We start from the raw sequence: 25,023 nt of genomic DNA, 5'->3' as shown, positions 1-25,023 counted from the left end.
CTTGGCAATCAACTCCCTATTAGTCATTCTTGTTTTCTCTGTTCTAGTCCAAATAGTATTCTTTTTGATAAAGAAAACAAAAGCACATTAAGAGTTGAGTAGTTCTAATTCTGAAACACCACCTATCAGATTGGCTAACATGAAAAGAAAAATGACAAGTACTGGAGAGGATATGGAAAAATTGGGACACTAACGCACATTTGGTGGATTTATAAACTGGTCCCACCATTCTAGAGAACCATTTGGAACTATGCCCAACGGGCTATAAAGCTGTGCATACCCTTTGACTCAGCAATACCACTAATAGATCTGTATCCCAGAGATCAATGAAAAGGGAAAAGGATCCATATGTACAAAAATATTTACAGCAACTCTTTTGGTGGTGACAAAGAACTGGAAATTGAAGGAAATACTCATCAGCTAAGGAGTAGCCGAACAAGGCACTTCATGGTTTTGGATAACAGATTTAGAGGGAGTGGGAGAGGAGAGAGGAAGGAAGGATTTATTAAGTGCCTACTATTTGTATCCAAAGAAATCAAAGAGAAAGGGAAAGGATCCATATGCACAAAAATATTTATAGCATTTCTTTCTGTAGTGGAAAAGAACTGGAAAGTGAGAGGATGCCCATCAACTGGGGAATGACTGAACAAGTTGTGATACATGATTGTGATGGAATACTATCATACAATAAGAAATAACAAGCAGGATGCTTTCAGAAAAACCTGAGACTTATATGAACTGATGCAAAGTGATGTGAGCAGAACCAGAACATTGTACACAATAACAGCAACATTGTATCGATGATGAACTGTCAAAGACTTACCTCTTCTGATCAAGACAATGATCCAAGACAATTCCAAAGGATCCATAATGAAAAATGCTATCTACCTCCAGAGAGAGAACTAATGAACTCTGAGTTCAGATGAAAGAATACTTTTTTCACTTTATTTTTCTTAGGTTTGTGTGTGTGTGCGTACACGTGCGCGCACACACCTACTCGAGCATGCGTGTTTTCTTTTGCAACATGGCTAATATAGAAATATGTTTTGCATGACTTCACATGTATAATCAATATCACATTGCTTCCCTCCTTATGAAGTGGAGGAGGGGTAGAAGGGAAGGAGAAAATTTGGTATTCAAAAACAATTTTTAAATGAATGTTAAAAATGTTTTTAAAAGTAATTGGGAAATATGTAATGAAATAAATAAAAATAGACTTTTAAAGGAAGAGTTGAGTAGTTCTGCCTTCTTTCCATATTCAGTTATTGTCACTCTACCTGTGGCAGAAGGAAAGTCTACCACAGTGCCCCACCCTGTAGCTAGGCTGGTTCTTTTCCATAAAAAGTAATTAAAACTGATTGTCTCAGGGAACTAAATGCCAAGTCAATGACAAAGCATCCTAGTGGCTGGAGCATAAACAAGTCTGGATACAAGGAGCTCCATCTAGCTATTCCCTCAATCTGATCAACATGAGCAACACAAAGGGAGGGAAGCTGTGCTCAACTAAATCAAGGCTGCATACTCATTGAGGATTTTTTCCCTGCTCTGGATATTTTTTCCCTTGCTACAGCTAAGCAAATTTCCTTCCAGAACAAATATTGACAAATATTTGTTTATTGGTAATACATAAAACTTAACTGAAAAAAAAGTCGACAAATGTCTCATTTCACTCAATCTCAAATCATCTGGTATCAGACCAGCTTGGGTCAAGTCTAGCCTACCACCCCTCCCACACTGTGACCATCATATCCCTTCTTTCCTCTTCTCCTCTTTTCTCCAATATAGCTACTAACAAAACAGAGCAAAACAAACAAAAAAAAAACCTTTCGCTGTCCTTACCTTTCCTCCTGTGCCACAGTTCATTCTAACTAAGCTTTAGCACACCTGACACTATTTTTACAGGACTCTGACACATTTTTACATTCATCACATTTACTAACCTTGCTGCCATCTTCTGTACATATTTTTCTAAAGCACGATAAGCTGATGAATTCCCTAAACATTCACACTGATCTCTTTAGAAAATGCTCCCTTCTCCCCTTCCTTCAGAACTGCTTCTCTTTATGTCTTCCAAATGTCATTCTTGAGAACCATCCACCTCTCCTCAGCTGGCTCTCCCCTACTTCCATAGGGGTCTTGGTCCTCATCTATCCTTTCTCTGAACAAAGCATACCACAGAAGAAATGCATATTATGTGGTGGTGAACTCAGTCAAAGGCAACAGTCCTATGGATAATCATGTAGGGAACAAAAGCAAAAAATGGCTATCACTTCATTTTCCTCATTTGTAAATGCAGGGGGCTGGACTGATGATTCCTAGATTTCTACAACCCTTTTTAATCGTTGCATTTATGAATTGTGCTAGGCTCTCTGATTCTGCATAATTTTCTATGCCCTCGTCAGAGAATAGAGAAGAGGCAACCAGAGATGAAGGATAACACTGGCCCGTGTGGCAGGGCTTCTAGCCACAATGACCATGTCTGATAGAGGAGAGAGAAAGGAAGAGAGAACCATATAAGACTCCAAGGAAAACTACTGATGTGGCAAAAATATGAACATCTGGGCTCTAGAACTGGATGTTATCTTTTTCACATCCAAATTGTCCAATATCAGGGTAGCTGGGTGGCACAGTGGATAGAGTACCAGCCTTGGATTCAGGAGGACCTAAGTTCAAATCCAGCCTCAGACATATAACACTAGCTATGTGACCCTGGGCAAGTCACTTAACCCCATTGCCTATAAAAAAAAATAAAAAATAATAAGTTTGCAAATTGTCCAAGACTGGAATGAGCCCTAGAAATCCTTTTTGAGAAAAGGCATTTAAAATTACTAGATCTAGCCATAATGGAAAGCAGTTTGGAACTATGTCCCAAAAGTCACTAAACTGGGCAAATTATCTGACCCACCAATGTCACTACCAGACTAAATCTCAAAAAGAAATTAAATAAAGAGGAAAAGGACTTATATGTACAAAATATTTATAACAACTCTTTTTTGTAGTCATAGAGAAATGGAAACTAATTAAGTACCCAGAACTGAGGAATAGCTAAACAAATGATAGTATATGAAATCAATGGAAAACTACTGTGCTATAAGAAATGAGGGGTTTCAGAGAAAGCTGAGAAGATTTGTATGAAATGATACAGAGCTGAAATAAGTAGAACAGACAGAAGAATTTATATAATAACAGCAACATTCTAAAGAAAAATAACTTTAAAAAACAAGATCAAGGCAATGGCAAACCACAGTTCCAGGGGACAGATGATAAGCTTGTTACCCACCTCCTGACACAGAGGTGACAGACTCAAGATGTAGAAAGAGGCATATATTTTTGAACATGGTCAACATGGAAATTTCTTATGCTTGACTTTGCTTATTGATTAAGAGAATTTTCTTTTCTTTTCTTTTCTTAATGGGAAAAGCTAGGTGAGAAAGAAAATTAAATGCTTACTAATCCAAAAAATATGTCTTAAAAATATGCTAAAATGACAAGAGCAGCGATCACTTCCCCTTGAGAATTTATTCCCTAAATATTGTAACCAGCCATTCTACTTGTGATTCTTCTCTGTCTTAATAGAGGAAAGGGATATTGGAAGCAGAGGAAGAAGTAGCAATATCTCTCTGGACCCACATGCATCAACACAACTCCCTTCTTCATCCTTGCTGCAGAGAGATATATGCAAGGATACAGAGGTGGTTATACTAGAATGTCAGCGAGTATGCTATTCCTTAGGAGCAGCTCCCATAACTGTCAATCATCTGAGTCCTAAGTTCCCAGCAGAAGTCTGATAGTCTTTCCTTGTGTTGCATTTGTCATAGCTCTTACAATATCTGATGTTGAGGCAAAACCCTGGACTCTTCTGATAATTTTAAATAGCTCCCACAGAGAGCCAACAGAGGATGTTCCCAGCTTTGGGAACAAGTGTGAAAATCCATTTCACTGATACACATTGACAATTCTAAGAATCATACAATTTTTGTATAGTCTGCACACGTTAATTTGTCCATAGGAACCCAATGTGAGACCTTCACAACATGACTAAAGAGTTGACAGGCTATTGGAGGAAGTAGACCACACTGATATTGACAGTCTCACTGTATGGCAAAAAACAAACAAAAAAACCTCAAAGACATGAAAAAAGCAGCATATGCACATATGGCTGGAGGAGTGTTCTCTTTGAAGAGGCAGTACAGTTGAAAGAGCAATGACTTTTAGAGGCAGAGCACCTGCCTCGTCTTTGATGCTTACTTACTACCTATGTGAGCCTCAACTGCTTCATCTGTAAAATGAATGGGCAGGACTAGATGGGTTTCTTACAGTGGATAAAATGCTAAGTCTGGAGTCAGGAAGACCTGAATTCAAATATGGCCTCAGACATGTACTAGCTGTGTGATTCTGGGCAAGTCACTTAACCTCTTTGCCTCAGTTTCTTCAACTGTAAAATGAGAATAATAATAGTACCTCCCAAGGTTCCTGTGAGGGTCAAAGGAGATAATATTAATATAAGGCTTAGCACAGTACCTGGCACATAGCAAGTGCTATTTAAATGCTTATTCCTCTCCTTCCCCTTTCAATGATTTTATTCATTTATTCGGTTGAAAAAAGAAGTTAGCAACATTTGGCAGCGAATTAATTTCATTTGTGTGCCAGAGATCAATAAGGAAAATCATTTCATAGGCTATTTGGTCACTTCACCTTCCAGTCTTTGTGATGAGCTTTAGATAAAGAATCCACCACAGCAATTTTAACAGCCTAGATGCAAATATCTGTTCAAGACATTTAAGTAGAGAAATTGCAAAAAAAAAAAAATTTAAAACAAAAAAAACTTGACAAGACCTTCCAAACAAATCAACCTACAGATTAATATACGGCAGCTTCAATGAGAAGGTGGGCATAGGAGCACCTGGTGAAAAATATGGTAGAAAACATGGTTTTGCATTAGGAAACAAAAGAAGCCAAACTCTTGTTGATTAGTCGGAAGGCTCTATATCAGAAATATTTTTTTCATTAAAAGAGTAAAAAGGCATTGACCTTGTCAAACAATAAGCAGCACAAAAAATAAAACTGACTCCTGCTACACCAACGGAAAATGACCAACCTTTACCAAATATAAAGGAAATCCATACTACAGGTGATATAATGACTTTGTCCAAGGGCACACAGACTTCAATTTGTAGAGTCAAGATTTTAATCCAGGTCCTCAAAAACCAAATCTAGCACTCTCTCAATTGCAGCATACTGTTTTCCTCTGGAGAAGCCCATACACAATGGGTGGTGCCAGGAAGCTGTTATCAGAGGATTAGTCTAACTCAAAAGTTATCAGATCCAACCTCCTCATTTTAAAGATGAGAAAACTGAAGTCCAAGAGGTGGTGACTTGCCCAAGGTCACACAGGTAGTTAATAAAAGAAGTAGGATTTGAATCTAGGTCCTCTGACTCCAGATCTAGCATTCTTTCCATTACAGGACTTTATTCTCCTTTGGAGAACTCCACACACTCTTCCATGCACTGGGAATCTAAATGTAATCAGAAACAGAAGAAACTCAAAAGGTTTCTTCAGATGAGTGGCCCAGATCCTGGAGTATTCTATTCCTACATTGTAGCTGCAAAGAAGTTTCCAAGGAAGGTTCCTGTTGGGTGCTGTCAGCGGGAGTTAGGCCACGAGTTAGGAGAAGGGATATTACCAGATGGAGCAACCTACTAATCGACCTCTTTGCTATGCTAATACCAAATTACAAAATGCACAATTGAGTGTTTCAATTTAGAGAGCAATGGAAACAGATGCCCTTAAAGAGAAAACAAAACAAAAATCTGTGTCTGGGATCCCTCCAAGCTCTTCTCCCAGTTCTGTACATTCTCAAGAAGGCCAAAAACGGAGGATACCCCTATTGCACCATTTTCACCAAGATGGCCTTGAGTTAGGGATAGAAACTGAGGCTGTGATTTCATCCATGTAGAGTACTCCAGTGTGAGGAAAATCCCTCTACCAATGCTGGTCAGCACCTTCTCTGCATATTTTGGTCTTAAAAAGTTGCCTGGGACATTGAGAGGTAAAGTCACTTGTCCAGGATCACATAGCCAATTAATGAGAAGGTGGGATTTGGACCCAGTTTTTTCTGGCTCCTGGGCTGGTTCTGTATCCACTACACCATACTGCCTCTCTCTAGCTTAAGTTTAGAATTTAAATATTGAGCACTTGTATAGCTCTAACTCAAGAAAAACATTCGTCCTTCCAGGCTTTGTCAACAAGGCTAACAGCTCTAACAGAAGCAACATACAAATTGAAAGAAACCTAGAATAACCTGCTTTGCAGAAAAAGAAACATTCCTCTCTATGCAGCATTAGCCAGAGAATCAGAAACATAGAGATGGTATCTGAATCTTCTGGCCCTACTGAAATCTTTACTAACGTTCCTCCCAAATGCTGTCCATTAAAAATAACTAGTATTTATACGTTTACTATGTGCCAGGCATTGTGCTAAGTGCTTTACAATTATCCCCACTACCATTCCAGGAAGTAGGTGCAATCATTATCCCCATTTTACAGTTGAGAAAACTGAGGCTAACAGGGATCAAATGACTTACCCAGAGTCACACAGATAATAAGTGTCTGAGGTCACATTGGAACTCAAGTCTTCCTTACTCCAGGCCTGACACTCTTATCCACTACACCATCTAGCATTAAATGACGTGATCTATGAGAAACCCTAAACATTTCTAAAATGTAATAGCACCTTCCTCATTCTAGTTACAAATAATTAAGCATTTATTAAGAAAATGAATGAGAGAGACAACTCTATCTGTTATCTGCAAAAAGATATTCTCTCTTTTCCCTTATCCTTCATCCTGGGATGAAAAGTGACCAGGTACTTTCTCTAATAATTATGGATGCTGCCCACCCTCAACTCTGGAAAAGAGGGACAAAATGCTTTGGGCAGAAATTACCAGAGCCTTACAAACCATGGAATAATCTGCACATGATCAGATTTGGCAAATAGACTGAAATGGGAGAACATACACACACACACTCTCTGTGCAAGGGACTTTACCTCTCAATGTCCCAGGCAACTCTTTAAGACAGAAATAGCCACTTCTGCAATTATTCACTAGGCAGCACTAAGAGCTTCTCTGATTAAAGGTGCTAAGTGGAAGCACCATTACAGATACTTAACAAGCAGAGTTTTTATGCACAAATATTTAGATGACAATAGGTTGAAATTAATGAGATTAAATTCTATGTTTGGCAAAAAGCTTTAGAATGTACATGAATTGACCCAAAAGAACAACAGGTAAACTTGGTTCAACAACGTAAATGACAAGATCAATAAAGGAAGCTCGTAGCTTTTCAGTCCTGTCTGACTCTTTGTGACTCTATTTGGGGTTTTCTTGGCAGAGAACTGGAGTGGTTTGCCATTTCCTTCTCCAGCTCATCTGACAGATGAGGAAACTGAGGCAAACAGGGTTAAGTGACTTGCCCAGAGTCACTCAGATAGTATGTGTCTGAGACTGGATTTGAATTCAGGTCTTTCTGACTCCAGGCTGAGCATTCTAACCACTGTGCGCTACCTAGCCGTCCAATAAAACCAGAGAAATATTAGATAACAAATTCCTTATAACAGCAGAGAGGTGGGGAATTACCATGGCAGAATGCTACCCAGTAGGATCACCACATGATATGTGTTTGCTCAATTGTTTTTCTTGGTCGCAAGAAAGGATTCAATCTGGAGGGGTAAGAGAAAGTTTTTATTTTCCCTCAAAAAATGACTGTGATGTTGGGGTAGCTAGGTGGCCTAGTGGAAAGAGCAGGGGCCCTAGTGTCAGGAGGACCTGAGTTCAAATCCGGCCTCAGACACATAACATTTACTAGATGTGTGACCCTGGGCAAGTCACTTAACCCCACTGCCTAACAACAATAACAAAATGGTTTTATCTATGCCTTTCATCTTTATATCATAGCTTTTTTTTTTTTTGGCTAGGCAATGGGGTTAAGTGACTTGCCCAGGGTCACACAGCTAGTAAGTGTTATGTGTCTGAGGCCAGATTTGAACTCAGGTCCTCCTGAATCCAGGGCCAGTTCTCTACCCACTGTGCAACCTAGCTGCCCCGATAAAACCATTTTTTAAAAGAAAATAACTTTAAAGAGGACAAGTCTTCTTCTAGAGCTCAAGTGAAATAAATAGAGCTGCCTTCCTTTGCTAATTATCTCTTTTTAACTCATCATTCCCTTAACATCAATCAAAAAGCATTTATAAAGCACCTATAAAACGCCTCTTGTGTCAAGCACCCTGTCAGCTCCTGGGGATACAAATAAAAGAGGAGCCAGGGGGCTAAGTGGAAAGAGTGCTGGCCCTGGAGTCTGGAGGACCTGAGTTCAAATCTGGCCTCAGATACTTACTGGCTGTGTGACTCTGGGCAAATCACTTAAACCTGTTTGACTCAGTTTCCTCATCACTACTATGAGCTGGAGAAGGAAATGGCAACTTACTACAGTATCTCTGCCAAGAAAAACCCAAAATGGGGTCAGGAAAAGTTGGACAAGACTGAAAAACAAGTGAACGAGAGGAAGTACAAATAAAAAGAATGAAAACAAACCCTACCCTCGAAAAGATATAATAATTGTAAATGGAGAGACAAACATATATAAGCACATACAGAATAAAGGTATTATACATTTGCTCTGTACTTTGTTTTGAATTTGTTTCCTATGTGCTTGTCAGTCAATTAACATTTATTAAGTGCCTACTATATACTATGCACTGTGCTAAGCACTAGGGATACAAAGAAAGGCAAAAACCAGTCCCTGCTCCTTAGGTGCTCATAGTCTAAAGAAAAATCTAATGTACAAACAATATTATACTCAGGGGATATTAAAGATAATCTCAGAGAAGACACTAAGATTAAGGAACACTGGAAAAGGCAAAGACTTAAGGACATACAGCTTCAATTTCTTCAGTAAAACATCAGGCATAGTTATTGTTTAAAATAGTAAGGTGGCGCAGTGGATAGAGCACTGGCCCTGTAGTCAAGGGGACCTGAGTTCAAATCTGGCCTCAGACCAAACTTGACACGTACTAGCTGTGTGACCCTGGGCAAGTCACTTAACCCCAATTGCCTAAAAAAGAAAAAAAAAACTAAGTGGGAAGAATCAGAAAGGAAGGAAGAAGCTGGTGAGTTCTGAGGAAAGGGGGAGGAGGAGTAACAAAGCAGAATGCTATACCAAATTAGCAAGAACTAACTGAGTCAGATGGCAACAAATACAGAATGAAGAAGAGGTTGGAAGACAGAAGAATTTGGAGGGGACAAGGATGCTGAAAGCAGAGGTACTGGGGAAAAGACAGTCTTTGACTATGTCCAGTTTGCATGAAAACCAGTTACCCATTTCTGTTCTAGGAATTCTGCTCAGGACAAAGGTGAAAGAAGGCTGGAAATTCTCAACATGAGAGATGGCTGGCTCAAGACGACTGCTCTTGGCTTTCCTCTTGAAGATTTGAGAAGGAAATGCTTAATGCTGGAGGGCCCCCATTCACAGGCCCTGTAGTAGTAGTAGTAGTGGTGGTGGTGGTGGTGGTGTGGTGGTGGTGGTGGTGGTGGTGGTGGTGGTAATAATAAGAGTAGTAACAAAAAGTAGCAATAATAATATCACTTCAAGTGCTTTACGGGATAGTGACACTGTTACCAAAAAAAGGAGGAAAAGAAAGGAAAGAACATCAATGAATCATTAAAAAAAAAACAGGAGAATAGAAGGAAGTTCAGAAAGAGACACAGAAAAGTTGGGTTGTATTAAATCTAGCATATTAAATTTGACATAAAAAAGATCTACATAGGGAAAAAACCCTACAATTTCATATATAAAATCTCCCCTTCTGTTTTTCTCTGTATATTAAAATGTTTATGTTTATTGATATTTATTAACTTTATAATATAATTTTTAAAAACAACAACAAAACACATATACATACATTAATTTCACTGAGCCTCACAACTACCTTGTAAGGCAGGTACTTTTTCTATCTCCATTTTATAGAAAGGACTTAGACAGGTTCAATGACTTGTCCAGGGTAACATAGTTCCTCAGCATCTGAGGCAAGATTTGAACCTAAATCTAAATGCTTACAAGTTCAACATTTTGTTCACTACACTATGGTGCTGTACATACAGGCTAGAGAATGAGCTTAGCTATGCTAGCTATGACTCTTCCAGAGCAATCTACCAAATAACAACAATACTTCAGATTCTTTAAGGGGGGAGTGACACTAATGCTTTAAAAAAAAAAAGGAAGAAAAGAAAGAAAAGAACATCAATTACTCATTTAAAAAATAGAAGAGAGTAGAAGAGAGTTCAGACAGGGACGTAGAAAACACACACATACGCACAAATCATTTCCTCCCCTTATCAATACACACAGGAAAACAAAAACCAAATAAACATATTGTTGGTAAAAACAGTTTCTCACCTGAAAGGAGTTCATATATTGAAGAGAAGGTGGCAGAGAATCATTACTCCTTGATAATATCAACAGTAGCTCCAAGCAGGTTTGGGAAGGCAGGACAAGGGAATGGACTCCAATATCATTTTCCCATGAACTGGCAAGTCTGGAACACACCAATATTCACATTTTCATGAATGCTTTCTGATTAGGGAAACTCACACAATGACATGCAAGAAGAAAAGGGTCAGAGCCAATAAATAAGTGTCAAAATTTTCAAAGCAAGGGAAAAACTCAACGGCAATATGAAAAAAAAATCCACAGATATGAGTACAAGTGAAGGAGCAGCTGTCCAAGGTACACTTCCTCTACGGCTGGTAGAAGACAGGGTTTAAGCAATTTTTTCCAAGTCATCAGTTCGTTTTCAAAAGTATATGAAGTGTGACTATAAAGTAATAAGAGTGATTCAGTGTTCAGCTGGGGGAAGTAGCCTCATTACTTCTAGTTATACTTCACATATGTGACACAGAAAGATAGACACCACTCCAAAGTCTAAGCAGGTAATACCTGCCCTTAAATTCATTTATTTGTCATGTTTACTCTATATTGTCAACTCTCATATTTAATCAATATTGTCTTCACACCCAACACCTACCCTATATCCCCTTCTTCACCAATCCCCCAAAATTCTAAAATAAAAATACAAGATTTTCTTTTTCTTTCTTTCTTTTCTTTTCTTTCACCCCAGGAGGGGCTCTCATGGCTTTAGTGCAAGGATTCTTAACTCAAAATCTGTGAGCGTTTGTTTGTTTGTTTTAAATTTTGATAACTGTATTTCAACATAGCTATTTTCTATTCTAATCTATAGGCAGCTAGGAGATGCAATGAATAGAAAGAGCTGGACCTAGAGTCAGAAAGACCTGAGTTCAAATCTTGTCTTAGATATTTGCTAGCTATGTGACCCAGGGCAAGTAATTTAACCTCTGTCTGCACCAGTTTTCTCATATGTAAAATGGGGATAAAAATAGCACCTAAATCCCAAGGTTGCTGGAGAATAAAATGAGAATAATTAGAAAGTGCTTTGTAAGCCGCAAAGTATTACATAAATGCCATTTATTATTATAACTATTATCAATCCTGAGTATTTTTATATTATGCATTTTTATTATGAATTTAAAAATATTATTCCAAGAGAGGGTCCATAGGTTTCACCAGATTCCCAAAGGGATCCATGGCACAGAAGAAGTTAAGAACTCCTGACCTAAGAGATTTTTTAAGAACTTTTTTTGCTTGTTTTTTCTGTGTTTGGGTTGGGTTTCATTTTTGTTTTTGTTTTGTTTTTGGCTTTTTTAAAAAGTTCACATTGCAATAAAAATATAGCTGGGGAGTGGTCCACTGTTTTCTCTCTGAGACTGAAAATAAAATCTTTACCGAATGATAGAATGATAGAGGGATAAAATGCCTTTTCTACAGCTGTTTAACTGGAACAGAAAGATACAATTCTTTTACATTTATATGACTATCACCATAACTTGAAAGTGTTATGAGAACCTCTAATCATCATTGATCCTTTTAATATACATGTGATGGCTAAAATCAATTAAACTTAATTTTGGCAGGTGATTACTAATACTTATAGACAAAGAAAGGAAGATAGGAGGAGAATTATTTATAGAATTTTACTGCATAAACCTCCTTTGCCCATGTCTAAAGATGATGGCAAAAGAAATAGCTAAAAGGAAGTATCTCTCCAGCAGACTTCATTTCCTACAATACTTGGGTCAGGAATGAGGTAACAACATGGCAAACAGCTTTAAAAATGAGAAAAGAGGAACTGAGAGAATTAAAGAGGCAAAACATGGAGCTATGTTGAGGGAGGGGAAGAGAAGACCACAATCTGGGGCAAGTGTCATGGCATCCAGAGGCAAAGAAGCAGGCCTCAGACATCCTGTGCATTTTCCTCTCCGATGGTATACAAAGTGATCTGCCTCCTGCTATTCTTGGGATTTATGAGGACGAAAGGGGAACTCAATTATACTTTTCCTGAGGGTACAGGAGACGTACGTCTCTTTGCATAAGGGTATAGAGAATAATTTACTGCTTGATTTATTTCTTGTTATTTTCTACATCATGCCTAACTTAATTAAATGTTTTTACAACTGGATTTATATGTTTCTGGCAAGTCTGGCAATAAAATAACACATCAGATGGGGGCTTGGGCCATGGTTTATCAACCCAAAACAGTTATTTCTGAACACTGGAGGAGCTAAGGGGGGTTCTATATATGCAAGTAAATTTCAATTACAACAACCATTTATTAAGCATTATGGTGCAAAAATCAATGCTAAATCCTGGAGCAGATACAAAAATTGAAAAGAGAAACAGTCCTTGACCTTGGATGGCTTACAGTCTAGTGGCTGCCCTCCTCCTCCCATGATAACACGTAACTATAATGCAGTGTTTATATAGTTGCTGTGTTCATCTTACTAGTAGACTCTCAAGTTTTTATGTTGTCTACAATTATTTTCAATTGAATTTCTCTTTCTATTTCTTCCTACAAGGTTTTGTTCAAATCACTCTGGCTTTCATTGAATGGCTAACAATAGGCCCTAACCCAAACTTCAGTTGTTCACTGTTTAGGTTTTGATGGCTTAAAGTTAAGTGCAAACAGCAATTATTTTCTATTCTGGCCAGAAACTCAGAGGGTGCCTCCCAAACTGATACTTTCGTGATGGTAAACTAGACCACCTTCTGTCTCAATTCTAACAACCCTTAGTCACTGGATGGGCATAGCCTCAGACAAACTGAGACCTAGGAAAGATTTTAATTTAAAAAGGCCAGAGTCACCTACTGCATCCTGGGCCATTGCCAATCATCTTGACCCATGTCTTGCCACCAGACTCTGATGACTCTGGAGGACAGAGTGAGGCTGACGACTTTGCACAGCTCTGCCTCACTTAAATCCAATTCAAGAGCAAGTCAAGACATCAACCTGGTAATGTTGATGGGGTATGGGACCAAACCAAGACCTCTGCCCCTAGCTCAAAAAAGAATTTGGGTCTCATTTGTCTACAGGCCCCAGAAGACCCTTAAACTCACTCTGGTCTCAAATGGTTACCTGAAGCTCTATTTCACTTAATGGCTTTTCCTTATCAACTCTCCTCCCTATCTCCCTTTGAAAACCTAATGAAGCCCTAGTATATTTCCCACCTTTGATCTTATCTAGACCCCATTCAAATCTCTTCCTTCCAGTTCCCTTCATTATCTATTCCCATTGTCTATTCAACCTCCCAGACACTCCAATGGGAATTCTCCCTAAACTCACCCCAGTTTCAGGATCTTTCTTCCAGCCCCTCCTCCAAACACCCAAAATTATTTGAGTGTATATAAGATCCACCCTCGCCCCATTTAAACACTGAGACTTCCTCACGCCCGCTCATCCTTAGGGGCATCACTAATGTTCAGATTCCTTAAGAATCTGGCCTGTAGGATTTATCCCTAATAAACTTTGTCTCTGGCTGAAAGAAGGTTTGGGTTGAATTCTTTCACACAGGACACTTGTGCTGTGATTTTGGGGTTCCAGCACTCCTAACCCTCTAGACCTCATCAATATCACTGGTCCTCTTCAAGAATGAAGGATCAATAACAACAATAGCAACACAGAGTGACCACAAAAGTATGACATAAGCATAATAAAGTACTAACAGAGGCACCTGGGAAAAAAAAAAAAAGACCATTTCCAATTTAGGAGGGGGAAGTGTACAAGTGAGCTGAATGTTACAGAGAAGGTTTCAATATCAAGTACCAATAGTTAAAAAAAAAAAGGTCTCCAGAAGAAAGTAGTAGTATTTTACAAGTACATGTGAATTATACATACCTAAGTTTTCCTACAAAGGGACCACCCTCTCATTAACAACTCTACAGAATGATGGTTCTCTGGAGGGTAGGAGGTTTTACTTAAAAGCTAAGAAATGCTTACCCTACATAAAGAAATCAAAAACAAAAAGGTCCATGAATTTGCTAATAGCTACTCCATGTTCATGTTTAGTCTTGAGCTGTTCTGTTCTGAGCGTTTGGGGGGTGGTTTTTGGCTGCTACGAATTCTTTTATACACTTTCAGCTACAACTTAAAAGAATGACTTTGAAAAGTAGGATAAGAAAGGTGGGAAGGAGAAATCAAATAGCACTTTTAAAAACAGGTAGTGTTAACGGTAGAAGGAGAATGGGACAGAAGAGAAGGATGGGATTGAAAGGCAAGTACTTAACTTCATGCTCCAGGAATAAAAGTTCTATGGAGTTCAAGGTAAAGGAAAGGCTATTTTTAAAATAGCTGCTCCTTAAATGCATTTTAAAATGCTTATTTTTCAGGGGAGTTTAATAGAAATAGCCTTAGAGTTGAAGTCAAAAGACATATATGTATATGTATATCTATATCTATATGTATGTGTATATGTATGTATATATGTATATGTATATGTATATGTATCAGTTCCTGACCTGACATTTACTCATTTATACATACATACATACATACATACATACATACATACATACATACATATATATGTAATCTTGGGTAGAGGCAGCTAGGTGGCACAGTGGATAGAGATACCAGCCCTGAAGTCAGGAATACCTGAGTTCAAATCCGGCCTCAGACCACTTGACACTTACTAGTTGTGTGACCCTGGGCAAGTCACTTAACCCCAATTGCCTTAAAAAAAAACTTGGGTAAGTCACTGCAGGTCTCTAGACCTCAATTTGTTCATCTGTAAAATGAGAGGGCTGGACTAGTTAATAACCAATAACTAGTTAATAACCCTGCCAGTTCTAACTTGCTATATTCTATTTTCTTATAACTCAGGGCTTTCTTTTCCTCAAACCTGAAGTACTAGTCAAACAGTAGCCTGTTAGCATAAATCCCAGAAGCTTTTTTACACTCCTATGATAAGCTTTCTTTTTTCTTTTTTTATTCAATTTCATTTTATTTTCATATCCAAATTGTTTCCTTCTCTGACCCCTCCTGCAACCATTGAGAAGGCAAGAAATATAAAATTCATTACAAATATGAAGTCATACAGAATTTCCACATTAGCCATGTTACCCCCTACAAAAAAATAACAAAAAGAGGTCTCCATGTATACCTTGAAGGCTCACTCTTTCAAACAGATTTTTATTGATATCTTTTGTTTTTTCAATGCCTACCCTATCATTCCGCTTGTCTTTCCCAAAGAGCTATCCCTTACAACAAACGACTTTTTTTTAAGAGAGGGAAACATTCAATAAGACCAATCAACAAATCAAAAAAGTCCAACATTATATGCAATATTTCATACCTATGGATTCCAGCCCCTGCAAAGGATGGGGGGGGGGGAGTCTTCTCATATGTCTTCCTTAGGATCAAGCTTTTTCTTTATAATGTCATAATATTCAGTTTTGATTACTTGGTGGTAGTTATTCTTCCCATTTATATCACTGAAATCATTGTGTATATTATTTTCCTGGCTCTCTGGTTCTTACTTATTTGGCTTTGAATTAATTCACGTAAGTCTTTCCATCATGCTTGTTGTTTCTTAAAGTACAGTAATAGTCCATTACATTCCTATACCACAGTTTAGCCATTCTCCATTGGATGAGCATCGCCTTTGTCCTGATTAGCTTTCTACTGTACTCCCAAATCTCTTCTCTCTTCAAGCCATGATGAAATGGAGGCCATTTGTTGTAAGCACTTTCTTCTCCCTAATGCTATTCCTCTAACTAACCCTATCAACATTTCCCATTTTCTCCTCCTTTGCTCCGGTATTGGAGTTGGAGAGAGTTAGGAGGGTGCTTACCTTCACCAAAGGTAACCCTCTACTTTTGCCCTTGATTTCCTCTAGTAATTTGGCCTTTGGATTTTCTCTCTCCCTCCCCACCTCTCTCTCTCTCTCTCTCTCTCTCTCTCTCTCTCTCTCTCTCTCTCTCTCTCTCCCCCCACTGACTCTTTCTTTACAGTCTACAAAGACAGATATTGTCTTATTTGTGTCTATAGTTGTTACAATGCAACTTGGCCCCAATGACATTTAGCATGACTATCCTAAAATTTTACGAGATGGAAATGTTTCTCCAAGAAGTGAATAAAAATGAATTATGAGAGTAGAGTTAAGACTGACTAGGAGGCTGATATCACTAGTGAAGTTGAAATGACAGAATGTTTGCAAAGTTGCTGAAAGGTCAACCTTTCCCTGATAAATACAGGCATCTTAGCATTTTGCAAAGCACTGAAAAAAGAGTGAAAGGACCTGGGTTCTAGTTGGTGCTCTGCCACTGACCAGTCACATGATTTGGAACAAGTCATTTAACCTCCCTAAGCCCAGTTCTCTCATCTTCGATAACAGAAGATAACACCTTCCCTGCCCATCTCACAGGTTGTTAGAACACAGCTTTAAAAGAAGAAAGCAGCCATCAAGGCCAGCCCCATCATTTTTTGATGGGGGAACTCAGGCGCAGGGAGATGATGAGAACTGTCTGTGATCACACAGCGAGTTGGCACTACAGTTAGGATAGGAAACCAGATCTCCTGACTCCCAATCTGCTGTTCTTTCTACTACATGATATTACCTTTGTTATGAGACTCAAGTGAGATCATATGAGTGCAACTGTTTTGAAAATCATAAAATGACATAGAAATGTAAAGTAGTCCTTGGAGGCAGAAGAGCTAGGTTTGTGTTACTGCATTAGCACTTATTTATTGTAATGCTGGACAAGCATCTTCATCCGTGTGTGTGTGTGTGTGTGTGTGTGTGTGTGTGTGTGTGTGTGTTTACAATGAAGACAACTATATTATTAAGGTTACCAAAAAAAACACAAGAGGAGATTGCTTCAGTCTTAGATTCAATATTTTTTGCACAGTGATAGCCCAGCAGAATGTAACCTCCTTGGGGCAGATAAGGTACAGTGGATAGAGCACTGACCCTGGAGTCAAGAGGACCTAAGTTCAAATCTGGTCTCAGACACTTAACACTTACCAGCTGTGTCTGGGAAAGTCACTTAACCCCAATTAACTGGCCAAAATGAATAATGAATGAATGAATGAATGAATGAATGAATGAATGAATAAAAATAAATAAATAAATAAATAATCTCCTTAAGGTCAACAATTGTTTCTCATTTTGTCTTTGCATCCCCAGGACCTTATACATAGTAGCACTTAATGAATGCTTGCTGAATGAATGAATGAATGAATGAATGTTTTATTGTAAAAGGTCATGCAGTTGCAAAATTCATTAAAGCAAACATTTAAGTGCCTACTTTAGGGGACTACCATACGAAAGGCACTGTCCTGGGTGCTGAATCTGTGCAACACTTTTACAGGAATGAAGGATGACAAGAAAACAAGATTAATAGGGATTTATTTAGGAAAGCAAATTCCAGGGTTTGTTCAAAGATCAACGTATATCTAACCCAAAGTATTTATGTTACAACATAATAATTTAAATTGTCACAATAATTGTAAATTATGAAACAGCCCAGATCATATAAGGTTCAGTATTTTTTAAAAAGATAGAGTACGATACTGTCGGGGGAAAAAAGGTCAAATATTTAAATAGGTTTATAAAATTAATTCAGTTATCCAGAAAATCCTCTTGTACAGAAAATATGATTCTCTACTCATCCTGAGTAACTGGCACTTATTTTTAAAACAGATATATGCCAACCAATAGAACTCATAAAAAAATCTTGACAGTGAATCAATCCTGCATCTCCCATTTCATAAACATTAATGTTTCCTATTCCATTACCCAGGGCATTTTTTTCCTCTGTGAACTACAAGGCCTGTTTTCCCAAAAGTTAAGACTTGGCATTTTTTTAAAGATATAGAAATGGATTAACCTGTGATTTTATTAGCATAGAGAATGCGCAGATAAATTCCTTCTACCAATGTGGATCAGCATTTTATCTGCAATTTATAGACTTGGAGAGTTTCCTAAAACACTAAGAGGCTAAATGGCTTGTCCAGAGTCACATGACCTATGTTTCAGAAGTAAGACTTGAACCCAGGTCTTCCTGGTTTCAAGGCTAACTTTCTATACACTATACCAAATTGCCTCTGTAGCATTTTTCTAACTGAGCGTATTTTAAAATAAATTATGTTATGTGACTTTCATACATGTTATAGACCAGTGATGTATCTCTGCTATGTATTCCCACTGCACCATGTTCATATTCTTATAATTATCTGGGCTGTAGATGATTAACATAAACTTTGCTAATGATCCTGACATTTCTGAAAACCTAGGGAGAAGATCCAAAGTATTTTTTAGAGTGATCCATATAGAAAAATAATACAATGAGAGACTGTGAGAATTGAATCACTACCTTTTTGAAGAAAAAAAGCAAAGTGTAATGAAAGGAGGAAAGAGTTATACCTTGGTTGAGACCTACTTCAATGATTTTCAAAAGTCTTAGAATAAAAATACTATTAGATGAAACCAGTACTGAAAAACCAAAATATAGACAAAGGACCACTGTTCCACCATGTGTTACAAGTTGTCAACCTCTAATAAAATCTATTCTGATGCCTCCTAATGGTATAGAGGTGACCCTGAATTGTTGTACTAAAGCCTTCATTAGTAAAGCAAAAAATTTGGTAAGTTCTACCAAGTTGAAAAGTCTTCTAAGATGAGCCCAGAAATGGACTGTATCTGTTGTAATGAGGAACAGTTTTGCTAAGTGTAGAAAGGTTCATCATCAGAAGACTGGCCACCACGTAATGAATTTTTTTTGGAGATGGTAACTCATTAAGCATGCAAAATGGTCTTCCATCCTTTGTGGCTCACTTCTGCTTTTGAAGTGATAGAGCAGTAGACAAGGAGGGGAGCAGAGAGCACTAAGCATCATACAGGTTTTATTCTGCCAAGTAATATTAATTTGGTTGTTGATACTTTCAATATGTCATCTCTACCCAACAGTCAAGGAGTTGATGCAATACTGGAGAAACTGAATAATATCCATATTGGCATTCGCATTATAAATGAAGGCCAACTCCAAGGCCCTCGTTAGAGATACAAATAAAGGAGTTGGTGAGGTTGGTTTCATTACACATGGTAACATAAACAAAAAATTATACAGAATGCTTGGTCACCTTGCCTTTCCTCTCTTCAAGATACATATAAGCAAATAGGCTAGTATGAAGACAATTACAATTTATACAATAATAAGTGTTGCGGAGAGAAAAATTCTATGAAGGATTTCCAATTAAATTCACCTATATTTTGAGACATTGTAACTTCAACAAGAAGGTTGGCAGGAGAGAGTAGAGCAAAAATTATACCAGAAAATATTTCCAATTAATTTCCAATTAAATTCACCTATACTTTGAGACACTGTAACTTCAACAAGAAGGTTGGCAGGAGAGAGTAGAGCAAAAATTATACCAGAAAATATGGTTCATGACTGAGGACTGAAAGTAGCTAATGGTTTGTAAACCAGATGGAAGCCTTGACTCAGTAAAAACCATAAATACCCTCTTTAAGAAGAGTATGTAAGTGCTAGACATGGTGAGCACCAACCACCACCATAAAGATTAAATCAAGCCTATTTTAACAATTAGAATAGTTACAGACATAATGGTTGTTCCAGAATTGTGTACTTTTAGACCAGGGCCATCTCCAGTCATCCTGATCTATATGTTGCCACTAGGTCCAAATGGCTCCAGAGGAGAAAGTGAGGCTGGTAACCTTGCACAGCCCTGCCTCACTTAAATCCAATTCACTTGCAAGTCACGACATCACCTTCCTAATTCAACGGTCCTCTTTGAGTAAGAAGGATAAACAGCAGCAGCAGCTTTTAGACCATGAGCTGGCTAGAGAGGAGGTCAAAGTTTGCTACCTAGTACCTGTGTGATCTTGGGTAAACTACCTAACCAATCTGAACTTCACTTTCTTCATCTATAAAATAAGGACTAAATTATCTCTGAAGTTGCTTCCCATTCTAGGTCAATGAACTCAATTAGCAAACATGATATTAAAATATATTCTCATGAAGAATAATAGTGGTACTACCTCTTTTAGCCTCTACTACCTCTGCACCCATATCCAATATTTAGAGGCGGCTAAGTGGTGCAGTTGATAGAGTACTGGGTCTAGACTCAGACATTTACTAGCTGAGTGACTCTAGGCAAGTTATTTAACTTTTGTTTGCCCCAGTTTCCTAAATTGTAAAAATGGGCATTATAATAATAGCACCAACTTTTGAGAGGTTGTTGTGAGGATTAGATGAGATCATATTTGTAAAAGTCACTTAGTACAAGGTCTGGCACATAATAGGAACAACTTTCAGTTGTTTTCAGTCATGTCCAAACTCTTCATGACCTCATTTGGGGTCTTCTTGGCAAAGATACTGGAATGGTTTGCCATTTTCTTTTCTAGCTCATTTCATAGATAAAGAAACTGAGTCAAATACTTGTACAGGGTCACACAAGTCACAAAGTGACTTGTACAGGGTCACACAGGCAGTAAGTGTGTGAGGCTGGATTTGAACACAGGAAGATGAGTTTTTCTGACTTCTAGGCCTGGCACTCTATCTACTATGCCACCCAGCTGTCCCAGTCAGGAAAAGTCAGGAACACTTGAGTTCAAAATCGGCTTCAGACACTTTCAACTATTATTGTTACAAGTATTACTATTATTGTTCTACAAAAGTCAGTATGTTAGGCTAGATGAGATGCAGAGATATAGGATGCACGATCCCTGCCCTCAAGTTAGGCGCTTAAAATATTTGGGGTGAAATAAGATGTGCTCACAAATAAACATAATACTAAGTAGATTATGGCACACATATTAAATACTAACAAAACTATCAAGGTTCATGGGAAACTACATCGGAGTACACTTACTGAATATGAATAAATCAATGAGTTAATGACTATAAAGGGAACGAAGTAAGGAAGCTCAACGCGTAGAGATAGAGGGAAGTACAGAGAGAATTGGTCTTTAATGACTCTGGAGCGTCAGAAAATATACCTATGATACTACACATTTAAGAATTAATTCTTGCCTGACATAGTTTTATGTTTTAAATTTAAATATGTTACAGGCAAGTAATTTTTGAAATTTAATTTCAAAGTTAAAATGAGCCAAGCTCTTAAATTTAATATAAATGTTTTTATGTGCTCAAACCATTAAAAAAGGTTTACTGACCTTGACTAAGCATCAACATCTATAAAAAAGGGGGAAAAATCTATTTCATATGGTGATTTTATCCAAGAAATAAAAACAAACCAAAAAATTCTTCTACCCAGAATTCTCAATACAACCAATAGCCATAGTGCCTTACTGGAGATCCATTATAGTAACTTAATTCCATTTAAATTAAGTTAAATTTAAATTAAAGGAACTGATCTTCAAATAGTAGGGCTTATCATATAAGTACAACCATCATTTGATATACTGAAGTGGTACCTGCACACTACTCTAATGGATGCTCTGCTGAATTTCATCAATAAGAAGCAGTTAGGACTCCATAAAAATTCAGGTTCGCTGACTGTATAAAAGCATGCTTCTTATAGCTAGCTATTAGGTATGCTAGGAAAAGTTAAGTGGAATTTGAAACCCAGAGGATTTAAAGCCACATCTGAATGATAGCCATTTTTTAAATGAATTAGCAAGGCCAAATGAATCAATCAATTTCTACCTCTAAACTTGAGAGGGATCTATCAACAGATCTGTTAAGTGGCATGATATATTCCTTAAGAAATTATTTTTCGAAGACTCAAGGTGAAAAACATGAAAACATTCAAGTCAAGGGTTGACAAAATATGACCTGCGGACAGTACTTGCTGATCCCCCTCTTTAAGTCATCCATTGAATGGTGGGATTTTTAGAGAGGGAATTCAATCTCAAACAACTGAGATTAATATCCTCTAGCAATGACTTTCAAATTTTCCATATATGTAGACCATTTCAGCAAAGCAAGGAGAAGATCAAGAATGAATGGATGGGAAAACTGATTTGGAACTGGTGGGACATCAGTGAGGTGAGATATTTTTTATGAAATATAAGTATTATTGGCATCAAAACACAAATACAGATTTTGTCATATTATAAAATATTAATAGTAGAAGAGCCCAGCCCATAAAAATGATCATCACAGACCATCAGGGAATACTACATAGTAACATCTCTCTTAAGAAAGAGCAGAACTGTGAGTTGAAGAGTCCAACCATTCCAGAAAATGATTTGTAACTATTTAAAGAGAGTGACTAAAATGTCTGTACCCAGAGATTCCACTGTTAGGCATATAACCCCCTCAACCCCCATCCACCCACCCCAAAGCACCACTCACATACACAGCACTTTTTATATATAGCAGCACTTTTTGTGGTTACTGCACCTGACTCTCTGGACTTTTCCAACTCCACACTATCAATCAGCCTTCTCCCACTGGAGGTACCTCCACTCCTGTGACCCCCTCCTCTAACTGGTGAGTTCCTGCCCAGGACCATCATTTCAGGAAGTGCCCATGCTTACTTCTCTCCCAGCTCTGCTGCTCTCTGGATTTTTCTACTTTGCCCTTGTGTGAATATCTTTCCCCCTCCCCTCCCTGCTTTTCAGCTGCCATTATCTATTTATCTTTCCCCATTAAAATGTAAGCTCCTAGAGGATCAAGACCATTTTATGTTTTTGTTTTTGCTTTATTTGTATTTCTTGCTCTTCCCATAGTGGCTTGCAAAGAGTAAGTACTTAGGGGCAGCTAAAGTGCCCAGTGGATAGAGCACCAGCCCTGGAGTCAGGAGGACCTGAGTTCAAATCCAGCCTCAGACACATAACACTTAGTAGCTGTGTGACCCTGGGCAAGTCATTTAACCCCACCGCCTAGTCCAAAAAAAAAAAAGATTAAGTACTTAACAAATACTTGCATTATTTCTCGATCTCTCTACTTACCTACCTGCCAAAGAACCAGACACAAGGACATCAATCAGAGATGATTGCGGTATTGAATATTACTGTGCTAAAAGAACATAATGAATACAAAGAAGCATGAAAAGACTTACGTGAACTGCTGCAAAGTCAAGTAAATAAAACCAGGAAAACAATGTACAAAGGGTTACATCAGTGAATATACAGAAAGAAGGAAAACAATGAAATAATTGAAACTGAATGCTGCTAAATTATAATGATGAAACTTGCTCCCAAAGAAGAGATAAAGATATATCCTTCCCACTTCTCTGCAGAGGTAAGAGACTGTGGTTGTGGAACATCAAATTTAATGTCAAACTTTTTCAATTTATCAGTTAGTTTTACTGACATTTTAAAAATTTCTTTGTTTAAATTTCTCGGTAAAGGAGATAACTCTGTGGCAGTGGGAGGAAACAGTGATGCAAAAACAAAAGATATCAAAAAAAGATCTATTTAGAATTTTTAAGAGGATGTAAAGCAATTACAAACATCTATTCTAAGTATCATGCATTTTAGAGCCAGATGAGACCTTAGAGATTATATTCTACAATCTCATCATTTTACAGCTGAGGAAACAGGCTAAAAAAGGCAAAGTGGCTCATCCAAAGCCACGATATTAGTTAGCACTTGAGCTTAGACTAAAACACAGGTCTCACAGTATATTAGACATGGGAGGGAGCCGGAGGTTCACCTTGTCCTAGTCTCCTGACTCTCGATCTAATGTGTGTATGTGTGTTTGGCCAGACCATGTTATTTCCCCATTTTTCACTCCAATGGACCTATGACCTCAAAGATTCAGTTCAATTTGAATAACCATTTCCTTAGCACTTATTATATGCCAAGCCCGGGACCGGGCACTGTGGATACAAAGACAAAAATGAAACAGTCCCTGCCCTTAAAGAGCTTACATTCTACTGAGAGGAAAAAGAAAATATGTAAAACCTGTGCAGAGTAAATACAAGGCATATTCAGGGGGTGGGGAGGAAGAGCACCAATAACTGGGAGGATAAGAGAAAGACAAATTGATATGGGTAATATCTGCACTGCCATAGGTTGCAACCCATCCACACCTTTACATCCTGTGTAATTCTTGTCCTTCACAACTTTGCTCTGGCCTCATTAGACATTGCTCCTCTTCCCTTATTTTTGGGATTTGTATTCACAACACTTAACAGTGCCTGGCACAAAGATATATAATAAATGCATATTGGTTGGTTAAAGAAGATAGAGTCTTACATCAGTTGTATATGTTGTGACTGTACTTTGATGTGAATACATTTTCGTTGGCTTTTTCTCCTTAAGCAGGCACATTTACCTTTTTAGTCTTGTTTTATACTATTCCCCTAAACACACTCTCTGTCACCAACTAACTCTGTCACCAACTAACTCAGATCAACACAGCATCATCGGCAATACTGCTCAATCTGTAATATTTTGCAAGTAAACTTACACTTTAAACCTCTAGTGCCCTTCATTACTCTGTCTCTCCACTTGGCAAGGTGATAAAACTGGAGTTGTTTCCTGGTTCTCTTAGCCTCCTTGAAGTGAGTATAACATACTGGTTACATTTCTCTAAAAAGTATAACCATGTTCAATAGCTTTATTTTATGCTTCTTAGAGTCAATAACTTAGTTAAATAGTTTGGGTTAAAACTGTTCTAACA

The 25,023-nt window shown here is 37.9% G+C and overlaps 1 protein-coding gene across 2 annotated transcripts in view; it reads right to left on the bottom strand.

Annotated features, from left to right (window-relative positions):
* UBE3D (ubiquitin protein ligase E3D) overlaps nt 1–25,023 on the bottom strand; it is a 200,386-nt gene that overhangs the window by 70,233 nt on the left and 105,130 nt on the right. For both annotated transcript variants that reach the window (XM_020969935.2, XM_078155270.1), the window contains one exon: nt 10,453–10,591. In XM_020969935.2, coding sequence (XP_020825594.1) covers nt 10,453–10,591 — 139 coding nt within the window. The remainder of the gene's footprint in view (nt 1–10,452; nt 10,592–25,023) is intronic.

The sequence above is a fragment of the Phascolarctos cinereus genome, unplaced genomic scaffold, assembly GCF_003287225.1.
Source record: "Phascolarctos cinereus isolate Bilbo 61053 unplaced genomic scaffold, phaCin_HiC Scaffold_5;HRSCAF=322, whole genome shotgun sequence".
NCBI lineage: Eukaryota > Metazoa > Chordata > Mammalia > Diprotodontia > Phascolarctidae > Phascolarctos > Phascolarctos cinereus.
Note: the sequence above shows the minus strand (reverse complement) of the source record. Positions and strands in the feature narration are given on the sequence as shown.